The sequence below is a fragment of the Nannospalax galili genome, unplaced genomic scaffold, assembly GCF_000622305.1.
Source record: "Nannospalax galili isolate Female #2095 unplaced genomic scaffold, S.galili_v1.0 scaffold974, whole genome shotgun sequence".
Taxonomy (NCBI): domain Eukaryota; kingdom Metazoa; phylum Chordata; class Mammalia; order Rodentia; family Spalacidae; genus Nannospalax; species Nannospalax galili.
The window spans coordinates 2,530,171-2,545,251 of NW_008335438.1; the positions used below are offsets into that span (position 1 = coordinate 2,530,171).

The window sequence follows — 15,081 nt, forward strand, 5'->3', positions numbered from 1 at the left end:
TCTTGCTACATTTGCAGCTGCCCCCTAATAGCAGGCTTTCCACCCCCAGCCTCCTCCTACCCTACTCCTTCCTTCATCCTTCTTTGGGCTTTTAATCTCTACATACTTGCCTTTTTTATCTTTTTCATCAAATCATAAATATTGCTTTGTTACAATCATGAAGACATTCTGTTGTGCAGTGAGAATAAATGGGCCCGTAGAAACTAATAAATTCAGCTGCTGCAGACAGTGCTGTCACTTCTTAAGGTGTTTGACTCCTTGTACTGGTCTTAGGAAAAGAAGATTCACATTTTAACAAAGTTTTAGGTAGCTTATCTCTTCTCTTTGTTGATTCCTTTAATCATTGTAATTTGTTTTGTGTAAATTCTAGGATTAGACTGGCTAAACACAGAAGAACCTATTTCTGTCTACAAGGATCTCTGCGGGAAAGTGGTCGTCCTTGATTTCTTCACGTACTGCTGTATAAACTGTATTCACCTGTTGCCTGATCTCCACGCATTAGAACACACATACTCTGATAAAGGTATTTGCCTTTTGACTAGTTTCTTATAGACTGTTCTACATAAGTGCTAGAAGAGGATCTGACTTGTTTGCTCAGAGGAAAATGAACATTTTTCTTTTTTCTTTTTTTTTTTTTGGTCCTTTTGAGATAGGATCTCCTTGTAGCCCCAGCTGGCCTGGAACTCACTATGTAGATCAGGCTGGCCTCAAACTCACAGAGGTTCACCTACCTCTGCCTCCCAAGGGCTGGGACTAAAGGCGTGCACAACCACACCCAGCAGAATGAACATTTTTCAAGACAGTAGTGATTCTAGAAGTAATCTCTGATCTGTGAGCTAAGGACTCCTTGTCTCCCTGTGGTGTTTTTGTTTTTGTTTTGTTGTTGTTTTAATATAGATTGTCACTGTGTAACACAGGTTGGCAGGCTGGCCTCAAACTCGAGATCCTCCTGCCTTCTCCCCCAAGTGCCACCCGCATAGCTCTGCCTGATTTCAATGTGCTTTTTCATGAACTGTAAAATTTAGTGACGATGGTTTGTCTAACTAAGAATCATAATTCAGGATTTAGGTGTTTTTATGAGGATAAGAGCATAATTTACTTTTTTCATGATTAGATACTTGGAAAAGTCTTTTGATATGCCAGGCTTAACTAAATGTCTTCTGTGAACAAAAGGAAACATCTGGCCTCAATTTTATATTCTCACTGTGATGTGAAGGTTTAAAGTTCTTAGCAGGAGATGTCATTAGGCTTCTGACATGAGCCACAGTCAGAGATGACAGATACTTTTTTTTGACCTTGCTTCAATACAGAATGATTTATTACAGTTAATGTTTTCCAAAGCACTCTAGGAAATCCTCTTATGGTATTATAGCTTCTGGAGATAGAGAAGATTATACTTAATATTTGCTATAGAAGTATGAAAAATGGTCAAGTTTTTATCTTTTGCTTATTTCTTTCTAAAAACAACATGAGTGTGAATAAAATTGACAAAGTGGTTCCATTTAAGTTTAAATTAATCGAAGCTGTATGCTTAGAGTCTGTTAAAAAGAGAGGGTCACTGGTTTTTGTAAGGGTACAGCTGAGGCTAGACCATGCAGGTTATCCTTCCAGAGTTAGAAAGTAAAATGTATAGAAGCCAGAAAGACTGTGCTGCAAGGGCTCCTTATTAGAAGAGTCCTGCAGGTAGAAGTGAAAATGTTTTCAAGCCTGAGAAGAAATGGATGTAGTTAAATACATGGTAACCATAAAAGCTAGCATTATTGTGACCATGATATGTAACTTGTTTTCTATATGACTTAATTGGCTAACAAATAATAAAAATTAGTCTAAGAGTTTTTGACAGATCTGAGGGGCAAAATAGAAAATTTTCTGATAGTAGTTGGAGAATTCAGTACTCATTCTCAATAATGAGTGCATCATCCAGACAGAAGATATGCAAGGAAATATGGACTTCGGCTAGATCTAATAGGCCTGTGTCGAGCACTCCACTTAACAGCATCAGGGCACACATTCTTTTCAAATGCATATCGATTATTTTCTAGGAAAGACCACATATCAGATCACAGATTTTTCAGTAGATCCTATTTATTTTTATTTTCTGTGTATTAGTGTTTTATTTTCATGTACGTAAGTGCACCATGTGCGTGCAAACCCAAGGAGGCCAGAAGAGTGCATCTGATCCCCTGAAACTGAGTTACAGATGGTTGTTAGCCACCATGTGGGTGCTGGGAACCAAACCTGGGTCCTCTGCAAGCATAGCCGTTGCTCTTAACTGCCGAGCCATCTCTAGCCCCTCAGTAGATTTTAAAAGAGCACTAATATGCCATCTTCTCTGATATCAAGGAAATAAAGTTAGAAGTCTACGAATAAAATCTATTGTCTTTCTTCAGCAAAGCAGCTTTTAAATTCAGATTTTCTGTAGCAACCAATATTGTTTTCACAGAAGCTTATGAAAACTACAGATCCTAAAGAATTTTCAAGTAAAAGATAAAATGCTAAATAGTAATTAGGTGTTCTGATGTTTAAACATTTTAAAAGATGTACCCTGAGGTTATTAATTCATAGTAAGTCAGCACATATTTATATTAAATTGGTAAGTACTCAAGTGCTTTCTCCTTTCTGCATGAGAGTTTTTAATATTATTTAGCTCATTTATGCTACACCTTAGTAGCTTGTTGTTATTATAGTGCTCACATTTAGGACAATGGCTGTTATCTAAGGGAAAAGTATTATTTTATACAAAAACACTTCTTAGGAAAACTTTGCATATTTTAATGTGATTACTAGGTATATTTAATGTGTAACTAAATCAAGCTTTTAAAAGCCTGAGTATTTTGTTACTATTGAGAAAATAGTACTATTCATCCTGTAGTGTATCCTTTTTCCTATTGAACACTTGATTCAAATCTGCAGGAATACACTTCTAACTATAATGAAGTTTAATCTGTAAGCACATTAAAACAATTTCATTTTATGTCATAGTCTGCAAGTCACCATCAATTGATAACATATCAAGGATTGATTGGGGGCTGACGGGCTAGGATTTTGCATTAATTGTACTCGTGGCTATAATTTATTACACTAAAAGAATGCAAAGCAAAAATCAAGAAACAGAAGTGGTACAAAGAGGCTAAATTTAGGGGAGGCCAGATGCAGTGGAGGGACGTTGCTGTCCTAGGATTTTAGATGACCTGGAGGGGAAGCTGGCCATGAATGAGCTGCTGACCACCTCAGACTGTCTCCCTGCTCCCCGACCCTGAAAGGTCGCTACCCTATGAGGCTGCAGCTCCTTGAGGTATGAATGTTGGCATCCGGACATTCCCAGCCCTAGGGTACCATTCCATGTGCAGCAAGAACCTCAAGCTTTCCAGCAACCCTGCCCTGTCCCTAACTCCAGTCCCAGGGGATCTGACAGCCTCATCTGACCTCCACAGGCATTGCATGACACGGGTGCACTTACCTATGTGCAGGTATAACACTCATACACATAAATAAAAATAATAAATAAAATTTAAAAAAAAAGAAAAGTAAAAAACAGGCACTGCTTGTAACCCTTTCTAGGCACATAACCTCTTGTCTTTTTCTTCAGCTTAGAGTTGGTAGGGCACTCCTGAAAGTTCTGGCTGCTGCACTTTTTAGACTAAGTTTAGAACACATCTTTGGGGGGATATGCATCTGTACATGTTTGTACATGTTTCATTTTAGCAGCCCCTCCATCTTTACTGACTTGGTTAATATTTGTAAAACGAAACTAAATGCAAAGGTATAATCATTCCATCCACCCATCCCTTTTACCTGTTTCTGTCTTATGATTTTTATTACATATTTAAAATTTTCCTTTTTTTAAACAAAAAGTGATATACTTTAGGTATTTTTGAAATAGCTGCATAGTATTTCATTGTGTGTACTGCATAATTTGTCCAGCCATTTTCCTATATTTCCACTCTTAGATTGCTTCCAGTACTTTACAGTTACAATTAATAATCTTATGAATAGATATGCTTTTATATGGTGATAGAATATCTTAAGGACAAATTCCTAGAAACGAGATCATAAATACTAAATGCACATGTACCTTTGTTACATATTTCTAAATGCCCCATCCAAGGTTTGTGCTGATCTGCATTTGTGTGTGTATGTATGTGTGTGTGTGTGTGTGTGTGTGTGCGCACACACACGCATGTGTGCTTTCCTCTTTTTTAATACTGCTCCAACAAAATGTTTTGACAAGCTTTTTAATTTATCTAAACAGAATTTCATATTTTTAGTGTGGCAATTTATTGTACATGGGTTTTTTCTATTACACTGGTAATAACTAGTTATTGTTTGGATATGTAAAGACTATTTCCATGTGTTATTTTATATTCTACCTCTCTAAGTCTTTTTTTCTTTTGATTTAGTTTTTAAATTGAGTCTCAGCGATTTTCCTTTTATACTATTATATCATCTGCATATAATTTTTTTTTTCCAGTTCTTATGTCTAGTTGATTTTAGTTGTGTTTGCTAATGCCTTGCTTACACCTCAACCCTTTGTCAAGGGGTAGTAGAGATAGCAGGTATGTTTCCCTTGATCCTTACACTTGTAGTATTTCTTTAGTAAGAGACTGGTTTTAAGACCTAATTACAGGGCTGGAGAGATGGCTCAGCAGTTAAGAGCACTGACTGCTCTTGTAGAGGACCCGGGTTTGATTCCCAGCACCTACATGGTGGCTACGAACCATCCTTAACTCCAGTTCCAGGGGAATCCAAAGCCCTCTTCTGACTTCTGCAGCATTGCATGACACAGATGCACTCACATACATGCAGGCAATACACTCATACACATAAACTAAAAATAAAAAAAGACCTAATTACATTTATTTAGTCAACTAGCAAAGTATGGAATATAAGACTGACTTTATGTAAATAGTAAACACATGTTAAACAAAATGCATCTGTGCTACTTCCAGGTTTGAAAAAGAATGGCAGCTGCCTGTGATAGTTAACATTGCCAACTTTAGGATCTAGAACTATCTAGGAGATAAGCCTCTGGACATGCCTATGAGAGATTATTTAGATTAGAGTAATTGAAATGAGAAGATCCACATTAGCTGTGGTGGCACTGTTCCTTGGACTAGGGTTCTGTACTGAATAAAAAATGTTTCATGCTCTGGGGTCCTGTACTAAATAAGGAGAGAGCTTGCTGAGCACCAGCATCCATTGCCCTCTGCTTCCTGCCTGGATGCATGTGACCAACTAACTGCCTCAAATTCTTGCCACTGTGCCTTCCCTCCTATGATGGACTGTAACCTTCAAACTGTGAGCCAAAATAAACTCCTCCTTCATGTTTCTTGTCAGATATTTCATGGTAGCAACAAGAAAAGTAACATGCCATATAATTTTTTATTGTTTTATTTGCCTCCTACCATAAAATAACAAGAAAAGCAAATAAAACTACATTTTCCCTGCATATCCCAAACTAGGAGACAAAGAATTTCATGGCCCTCACATCACATGTAAATTAAGAACTAAACTGAATTCCAGTTAAAGATCCTATGTAGGTGCTGAGAACAGGGACAGAGGAAGATTAACAGGCTTCATAAGAGAAAGACGAGTAGTTCAGTAGTTCAGTGGTAAAGCACTAACAGAACAACTCCTTTGTTCTTTGAAAGAGAAATTCCAATACAAAGTGCAAGATATTTAGCATACATTTGGACATCATACATATACATCCAGCTCTTAAAATGCTAACGAAGGATACGAGTGGAAGCCCAGAAAAGTGTTGCTTTGGGGAGAAAATCAAATGTACTGGCAAGGTGTGGTTTCACTTGGATATGCCCCTGAGGGGAAAGAAGGAGATAGGAAGGGACAGTTTAGGACCCAGGAGAGAAAAACACATCAGTCCCCTCCATAAATTATAGCCATAAATAAAACTGCACAGAAACAGATCTGTCAGAAGAGGGCGCTCTCAAGCTAGGAACCTTGTTCACAAAATAAAGCAGGTCACATCCATATGAAATGCGTGGAATGTTTGAGAATGTTTGAAAGTTCTCACAAACAGTCACAAAATTGACAGCTATAGCAGTGTTTGTTGATGAAATAAATATCCTCTGTCAGCATTTAGGAATAATGGAAAGCAAATTGAATCAGAAATGTTAAGACTACTAAATAGATAAACAAAGAAAAGAAATCTGTTGTTTTGGACTCGGGAAAGAAACAGAGGAAAAGTTCAAAAATATATTATAAATGAAATATAAATTGTAAGATATCCAGGGAGAATAAATTCATTTAATAATGTAGTAACTCTAAGTAAAGTAGGGGTGGCGGGGGAGGGTTCAGGGAAAACTGGAGAATGAAAATGAGCTAGCTAGCCAAAGAGTGAAATGGTGTAGGGAGAAAATGATGGAATTGGAAGACAAGCAAAGGAGGTCCAACACAAGACTACTTGGAACCCTTAAGGAAATCAAAACAGTTGACCCAAACTAATACCTGAAATTAGAATCAAAGGAAATAGTGAATATGGAAAAAACCATCTTGACTCTACATTTTGAAAAGTCCTACCAGTACCAGGGAAAATTAACTCAGAAAAGTCCAAGAAATATCGTCATGAATCTGTTGAATGTTAAGACTAAAAAAAAAAGTTCTTAAGCACTTGGGACAAATGGATAACTTGCAAAAACATGTAAACTAGACTTGTTGGATCTTTCCCAAATAGCTTACAAAGCAAGGTCACAGCCGAGCAGCATTTGAAGAATCTTAAGGAGTACAAGCCACGGATATTATATCCATTTGCCCCTCAAGCATCAAGCTGTACTAATCAGTGTGAATGTTCGAGAATTCAGAGGATAGTGTGCACATGTGCCATTTCTGGTGACTGTCGTAGAAGGAGAGCTTTTGTCCAGTTCAGGGTGACTGAGAAAACTGTCCACAATTGAAGATTTCATATATATACATATAGAGCTGAGACCAAACCAGCAGCATAGAGGTTTGTGCAGTAGTCATGGTTTGTTCTGAAAAGGAGATCACAAGGAGTAATGAGAAATAAGAGATCTGCTATGGGGTAGGTCTTACATAATTGTGGAGCCTGCTGACCAATCTGCATGAGGCTGTTGCTTCTGTCTAGTGTCTCAGCTTGAAAATGGCAGATCAAGTAGTGGATACAGATGACAGGGAAGAGGAAACAAATTAGAACTCCTGTAGGCTTCCTTATAGTTCATGAGTGGCTAGCAGGTGCCATGTATAGTAGAACTGACACTCGGCTGGAAAAAGTCAGAGAGTGGGGGGCTGCAGGGTGGGGGGCTGCAGTGCTTAGACTCCCTTGTGCTTATGTGCCTGCTGCACCTTTGCCTGCTCCCTTGTTTCAGATGTGTCTCTTAGACAGAGTATGCCCAAATCCTTTTCTTAGAGGAGCCCTTTCCTATTTGTTCATGAGCGTGACATTTAAGTATTATATATATTGTCCTGTCTTTCAATAGAATGTATTTTCTTTGCCATTGAATTTCACTAATTTCTTTTGATACTTAGAAAAGTTTGTTCTTCTCTTATTGGTTATCTTTAACTTTAAAAAATAATGGTTTAATTTATTGATATTTTGTTGTATACTAGGTAGTATGCCAAATTCCTTACACAGATTGCTGTATTAATTCACTTTGACCTAGGAAGTTGTTGATACTTTCCTCTCCTGACAAATGAAAAAGCTGATAAACAGGTTAAATAATTTGGCCATAGTAATAAACCCTCCCGAGTCTGCCCACCACCCAATTCAGTTCTCAAGTGTCTGTTCCTGTCTTCTTTCTTCAGTGATTTCAAGATGTCTTTGGGGTATTTAGTCCTTAGTTTTCAGCAGTTTGCTTATAATGTGTCTAAATATGGCTTTCTTTTAATTTAGTCTTGTGTGGTATGTGCTGACTTTGAATTCTGTAAATTTCTATCTTTAGCCAAATTTTGGAAATTTAGGCATTATTCAAATAGTGTTTTTCCACATTTTCTCCTTGCCTCCTTCTAGGATTTCAGTTACTCCTTAGATTTTCTAAGCTGTTCCAAGGTGTCTAAAGAAGATGTGTGTGTTTTATCCAGTGGACATCCAGTGGATGTGTGTGTTTTTCCTTAGAGTGGATCCTTTCTCCTAAGCTATGAAGGCTCATGGCCTTCTTCCTCTGTCACCTTTTTGCCAGTGAGATCATTCAGTGAATTCTTTCAAATAGGTATTTTCAGCTCTGACATTTTTATTTGGGTTTTTCATATACTTAATCTCAATGTTTCCTATTTTATTCAGTTCATCTGAATTTTTCACCTCATGAAACACAGTTGCGTGGCTGCTTTAAGTGAGTCTTTGCTAATCAAACCTGTTTTGTTTTGGCATTGATGTGCCTTTTTGCTTGATTTTTTTTTTTCTTTGATAGCAAGTCACATTACCCTTTAGCTTGGGATTATGTCCTAGACAGTGGAATTTTGTGGTTTTTGGAATTACGGTTCTGTTTCGGTCCTCATAGATACTTTTAGCTTTATTTAGGCATTCAACCCTCTTAGAACTAACTCTGTCAGTTCTAAGTCCTAATGTTCTTTTTATGTTCTAAGTCCTACCATTCTTTTTATTTTTAAGTATCTATTTTATTTTATAAATATGAGTGTTTTGACTGTGTGTATGTATATGTATCACATGCATGCCGAGTGCCTGTGGAAGCCGGAAGAGGGCATTCAGTCCCTGGAACTGGAGTTACAGACGATTGTGAGCCATCGTGTAGGTGTTGGGAATCGAACCCAGGTCTCTGAAAGAACAGCAAGTGCTCTTAAGCACTGAGCTATAGCTCCAGCCTCACTCCTCATTTTCTATTAGCTCTTTCCTGTTAGCTAGGTAAGCATTTGCTATGCTTTATTGGGTCTGACTCTCCTCATCTATGTATAGTTTTGAGAGTAAGTTGAAGCTCATACTTAGAAATGAGGAATTGCCCTCTCAGCTTGCTTCTGCTGTTTGCCCACGCTCCCCGGTACTCCTGGTTCTTTGGCCAGAATGCAGTGGGGTTTCAGTTGGAATGTTAGCACCCATAGGCTTCAGAATCCTGGTATACCTCAAGACAAAGCTTGAGTGCACGGAAGGTGTGAAACTAGAAACCTGCCTAGTCCTCGTTTTTCTTTTCTCTTATACTAACTTAATGAAATAATATATTAAGTAAAAGAGGCATGTTGCTTTTAGTTTTCAGCAGTTCTACTGTCTGCGAGAAAGTTTTTTCTAAGAGCTGTCTAGTAGGAATTTTTTAAAGACTGGAAATTTTGTGGCAGCATTTTACTATATTCATTCTGTTAATCTGCAGTATATTTAGGTTAGAAATTAAGAGAGCATCAGGATGATGCTCCACAAAACAGCAGCCATTGCCACTCATTTTCACAGGGGGTGATTCTAGGTCAAAAGAGTTGAGTCTGGAGAGATGGCTCAGCAGTTAAGAGCGCTGGCTGTTATTGCAGAGGACCTGGGTTTGCATCCCAGTACCCACATGATGGCTAAAAACCGCCCATAAGGCAAATTCCGGGGGATCTGTTGCCCTCTTTTGTCCTCCAGGGACACTACACAACACAGGTGCACTTAACTCATGCCAGCAATACACTCACACACATAAAACAAACAAAAAACTTAGCAACTTCTTTAGACCAAAAAGAGCACATTTTAAATAGCTTTATCTGAAAGAGTTCTAATCCTGCACACAAATTTGATTATATATGTTTATATGTAGAAATTAGGATTATCGTGAGATTTAAATTTGTCTTTGTATGTACATGTTTAAATACAGTTGAATATACTAAAGTTCTTTTTAATCTATGAACTGTTTATTAATGAGCAAAACCTAATGTATAGATGATGGTACTTCATATTTCATAATACTTAGCATATACTTTTTCCTTTTCAGATGGTCTTCTGATCATTGGTGTTCACTCAGCTAAGTTTCCAAATGAGAAGGTTCTAGACAACATTAAGAGTGCTGTTCTTCGATACAATATCACACACCCTGTGGTTAATGATGCAGATGCCAGCCTTTGGCAAGATCTTGAAATCTCCTGCTGGCCAACACTGGTTATACTTGGACCTCGTGGAAACATGTTGTTTTCCTTGATTGGAGAAGGACACAAAGATAAATTGTTTTCATATACTTCAATAGCTTTGAAGTATTATAAAGATAGGGGACAGATCAGAGATAGTGAGATTAGAGTCAAACTCTATAAAGATTCTCTGCCACCTTCACCATTGCTGTTCCCTGGCAAAGTGACTGTAGACCATGGTACTGATAGACTGGTAATCGCAGATACTGGACACCATAGAATTTTGGTCATTTCGAAGAATGGACAAATTCAACACAGTATTGGAGGTAAATTCTGCTTCTAATCATTCTATGTAATGCATTTTACAGTTTAAAAAATAATTCAAGAAAATATATAAAAATAGCCTGCGTTGACCAAGTTATTTTGTTATTTAATCTATAGTATCTAAATTAACCTCCCCTTACTTTGCAGAACATACTAAACCCTAAAAGCTCCATGTCAAAAGGAGGAAATTATTGTTATATGGCTTTTAAATATATTTGTGTATTTTTTCTTGCTTCTAATAAAAATGTCACATTTATTGTTTATGAAAATGCATGTCAAGATTTTAGATTTATGACATTTTAAATCAAAGTATTATATTTTATTTTACAAAAAATATAACTATATCTTTTCAGGACTAGGACCCAGGACAGCATCCCAGAAACTTGATGTTTAGATTATAAAATAAATAAGCTAGTTGTACATAATTTTCTTTTCTTTGTTTCTTCCTGTACTTTTGGATCCATTCCCTTTGAGTAGAGCAGAGTAGAAGTGTCCTGCAAGCACAGATCATGTTTCTCCACACTGCCTGGCCTTAGTTCAGAACATGCCTCTGCTTTACATTTGCATGATTAACAAAATCCCTTAAGTACATTTTCATTAATCCTGCTTATGTCAACTGAACTGACAGGTAACGGCATATTAGACAAAGGGAAAGGGAATTCCTCTCTTTATAGCTAGTTAGTAATGTGCGCAGCATTTTACACAGTGTAGATAAGTCAACCATCTTGCGCAGTCGCTGCTCTTCATGGTGTACCCAGATACTCCCTTATCTCTTGGATTGTATCTCTTGTTTGTTGTTTCTATTAGAGCATGTGTTGTGTTTTGAGATGCTTGTTTTGGCTACTTGGTATTTTCATTTGTAAGAGGCAGTTAATGAGAATTGTTACTTGAAAAATGTCTTTTGTCACAGCTTGATTTTCAATGATTTTTAAGGGTTTGTGTGTAGGGGGTATATGTACGTTTTCACGTGAGTGTGTATGCGTACACGTGTATATGAACGTGTGTGGAGGCCAAAGGCTGACATCAGGTATCTTCTTTGATTGCTTCTCACCTTTTTTTTTGAAGCAGGGTCTCTCACTTAACCTGGAGCTTATTGATTTGGCTTGGCTGGCTGGCCAGTAAACTGAGAGATTTGCTTGTCTCTGCCCCTCCCTAGCACTGGGGTTACAGACACACACTACCACACCTGGCTTCTATGTGGGTACTGAAGATCCAAACTCAGGTTCCCTCATGCTGGTGTAGCAGCATTTTGCCAACTGAGTCATCTTCCCACCCTGATTTTAATGTTTTTAATATGATATTCAGAATGGTATAGAATAGTCTTTGTTAACAAAGAAACCAGCCACAAGCTATGTTTCTCCAGCATGTTTCTAAGAACACTGCTATCTCTTGACATTTTGATAGTTCATCTTTAACTTGGTTTTTTGAGACAGAATCTCTGCTAGCTCAGGCTGGCCTGGAACTCAGTGTGTCTTGTACATTCACCTTGAATTCACAGGAATCGTCCTGCCTCAGCCTCCTGAGTGCTAAGATTACAAACATGAGCCACCATACCCACCTAAGTTTTTTCCCTTATATTTACTTATTTGTGTGTGTGCGTGCGTGCGTGCGTGCGTGTGTGTGTGTGTGTGTGTGTGTGTGTGTGTATGTGTATGTAGAGGGCTACATGTGTGCCCAGTGCTCACGTAGAGGTCAGAGGACAACTAACAGAAGTTGGTTCTCTTCCACTGTGTGGGTTCTATAGGGCTTGGCAGCAAGCTCCTTTGCCCATAAGGCCATATTGCTGACCCCCCAGCCTTTTTTTTTATTATTATTTATGGGCTGTTGGGCTGCATATGCCATGGTACCTGTGTAGAGGTCAGAGGGCAACTTTGGGGAGTTAGTTCTATCCTTCTACTATATGGGTCCCAGGGATTGAACTCAGGTTATCTATCAGACTTGGTGGCAAGTGCCTTTACCCATTGAGCCATTTCACTAGCGCCCAGCTAAGTTTTTAAAAAGAATTCTTTAATCATATATTTTCAGGAAATACTGTTTGCATGTGATTTAACAAACTTAAATCATCAGACTTTTTAGGTTCTTTGCTCTGCTTACTGCCATGCTCAGGGTTTCCCAGTCTGAGGCGACTGCAGAGCTCTTCTTCCCCCAGCCTTTTTTTTTTTCTGGGAGACTTTTAAAAAAATTTTTTTAATTTTATTAGTCTTATTTTTTATATGTATGAGTGTCTTTCCTGCATGTATATAGGTGCACCCATGTCATGCCATGGCTGTGGCATCAGATCCCCTGGAACTAGTGCTAAAGATGGTTGTTAGCCACCACGTGGGTGCTAGGAATAGAATTCAGGTCTTCTGCAAAAGCACAGGTGCTCTTAACCACTGAGGTGCTCTGCACCCAATTTCTGGGAAATGCTTAACATCATAAATAATAATAGCATTAATAATAATCATGCCAAACCATAAACCTGACTTTATTCTAAGCATATTATCTTATTTTCATTTACATAATGCTGTGGATTTGGTTGTATTATTTTACAGAAGGATAATTAAAGACATAAAGAACTTTTCCAAACTGTCAGCTGGAAAAAGGTGGAGCTAGGGTTTAATGGGATCTTGAACTCAGGGCCTAGGGACTCCATGCTACTGCCTTTCTTCCTAACGTTTGGAACAAGGGACGTCTGGGAGGCAGTCTGTTACTACTGAGTTAGATAGCCTTTCCCCAGACACAGAAATGACGATTGTGTCTTACTGTGTTAGGCTGGCCACCCTTCAAACTGTGTGTTTTGAAGCCTAGGATGCAGTCTGTCAGGCCAGAATGGCTCTGTCTTTCTTGAAGTGTGTGGGGTATCGTGACTATGACAGTGGACAGAAGCAGTGCTGGCATGGGCTTCTCCACTTAGGAAAACAGGGGGAATCTCAGGATGGAGGGCTGTTGGTAGCATTTTTGAGCATGCGTACTATTCTAGGGAAAGAATATATAATTTTCATTTTATTTTCAAAGGAGTATATCTTCCAAAATTGTTTTTTAAAGTCATCCTTTTAGCTGCTAGAAGGTTAAAGTTATTTTTAACTTTCCAGTCTAGGTAACAGGTATTTAAAATGCTTTTAAAATAGTTTCTTCTAATAGCTGCTACTATCAGAAGAATAGTACTGGTAACTGTTAAGCCCTGTAATTACCAAAACCAAACTTAAAGAAAATCGATACTTTGGGAAGCATTTTCTTTTCAGATAGAAATAGCATTTTCAGTTTTAGACAGAAATATCATGTTATTTAATAAATTCCAATATTAAATACAAATTTTTAAATTATTTTTATTTGAAGGATGTTATTTTGAAATCACTTTTTAATGGGAAAAAATTTTGTTGCATGACTGTCTTGTCTTTTAGGACCTAACCCAGGAAGAAAAGATGGAATCTTTTCAGAGTCATCTTTTAACTCTCCACAGGGCGTGGCTATCATGAATAATACCATATATGTGGCAGACACTGAAAACCACCTTATAAGAAAGGTAATTTTCCACTTTAAGTTCTAATACTTCTAATCAGAAAACATGATAGTTATTTGCTACATTGAATATTTAAAGTTAAAAAGTGACACAAATACACTCCATCATCCTTATTCAGCCTTTTTTTTAAGGGTTCTTATATAGTTTTACCCCCGCTCCCCAGTATCTTGTTTTTCTTTTTGCTGGTATATACTTGCCTCAGTCCTTTGTTTGAAAGTCATGTGTCTAATTTCTCCAGAGCTCCTAGTATACAAAATGACCCTGTTTCCAGCTAAATTTTCTTTTTTAAAAAATATTTTATTTATTATTTTTATTTTATGTATATAAGTGTATTGCCTGCATGTAGGTAAGTACACCCATCTTGTGCAATGCCTGCAGAGGACAGAAGAAGCCATCGTATCACCCTGGAACTGGAGTTACGGACAGTCATTAGCTGTTATGTGGGTGCTGGGAGTCAAACCTGGGTCTTCTGCAAGATCAACCAGTGTTCTTAACCGCTAAGCCATCTGTCCAGACCCTCCAGTTAAATTTTCTTAACCTTTAAAAAAAAAAATCCTAGAATGCTTCACCTTGCTTCTTTGGCTAGAAATAGTCTTAAATTTTATTTCACCTCTTTAAAAGCAATGTGTTCTTATTTTTTTAAGTTAATTAATACATAAAGGTTAAGGGTTAGGATGGTAGAGTGCTTACTTAGCAGAGCATTATGATGCTGTGGGTTTGATCCCCAGCATAGCATAAACTGGGAATGGTGGCACATGAGCATTTAAGTTGTGGAAACAGGAAAATCAGAAGTTCAAGGTCATCCTTGGCTGCATTCCAGGTTGAGACCAAGCTAGGTACATAAGACGCTGTCTCAAAAACAAACAACAGCAAAAAAAATCCGTAAAAGTTTCAAAATGTCCTCTGACCATCAGTCTAATGTTATATAAACAAATTTGGACTTCAAAACTATTTTTAGAGAATTTTATAAAACAAATGGAATCATACCATTTATTAAACAGTATCTTACATGTTTTATTTGTTCTGTGTTAGTCATGACTGTCATATTCTGCTGTAGATATACTGAGTTTTTGTTTATATTCCATTGATCATTAAATTGTTGTCAGTTTGGAAAATAGCTCATAAAGCATCTAATCCACTCTATTGGGTGAACATACTGCTTCAGAAACTTCACTGTCACCCAACGTTGACACTTATCCTCATTTACTTGACAAAAGCATCACATAATGTTCGTGTAATAGCAA

General features: G+C 37.6%; 1 protein-coding gene across 1 annotated transcript in view; it reads left to right on the plus strand.

Annotated features, from left to right (window-relative positions):
* Nhlrc2 (NHL repeat containing 2) overlaps window positions 1-15,081 on the plus strand; it is a 52,379-nt gene that overhangs the window by 3,757 nt on the left and 33,541 nt on the right. The window contains exons 2-4 of the mRNA XM_008830216.3: window positions 371-523; window positions 9,882-10,337; window positions 13,719-13,840. Coding sequence (XP_008828438.1) covers window positions 371-523; window positions 9,882-10,337; window positions 13,719-13,840 — 731 coding nt within the window. The remainder of the gene's footprint in view (window positions 1-370; window positions 524-9,881; window positions 10,338-13,718; window positions 13,841-15,081) is intronic.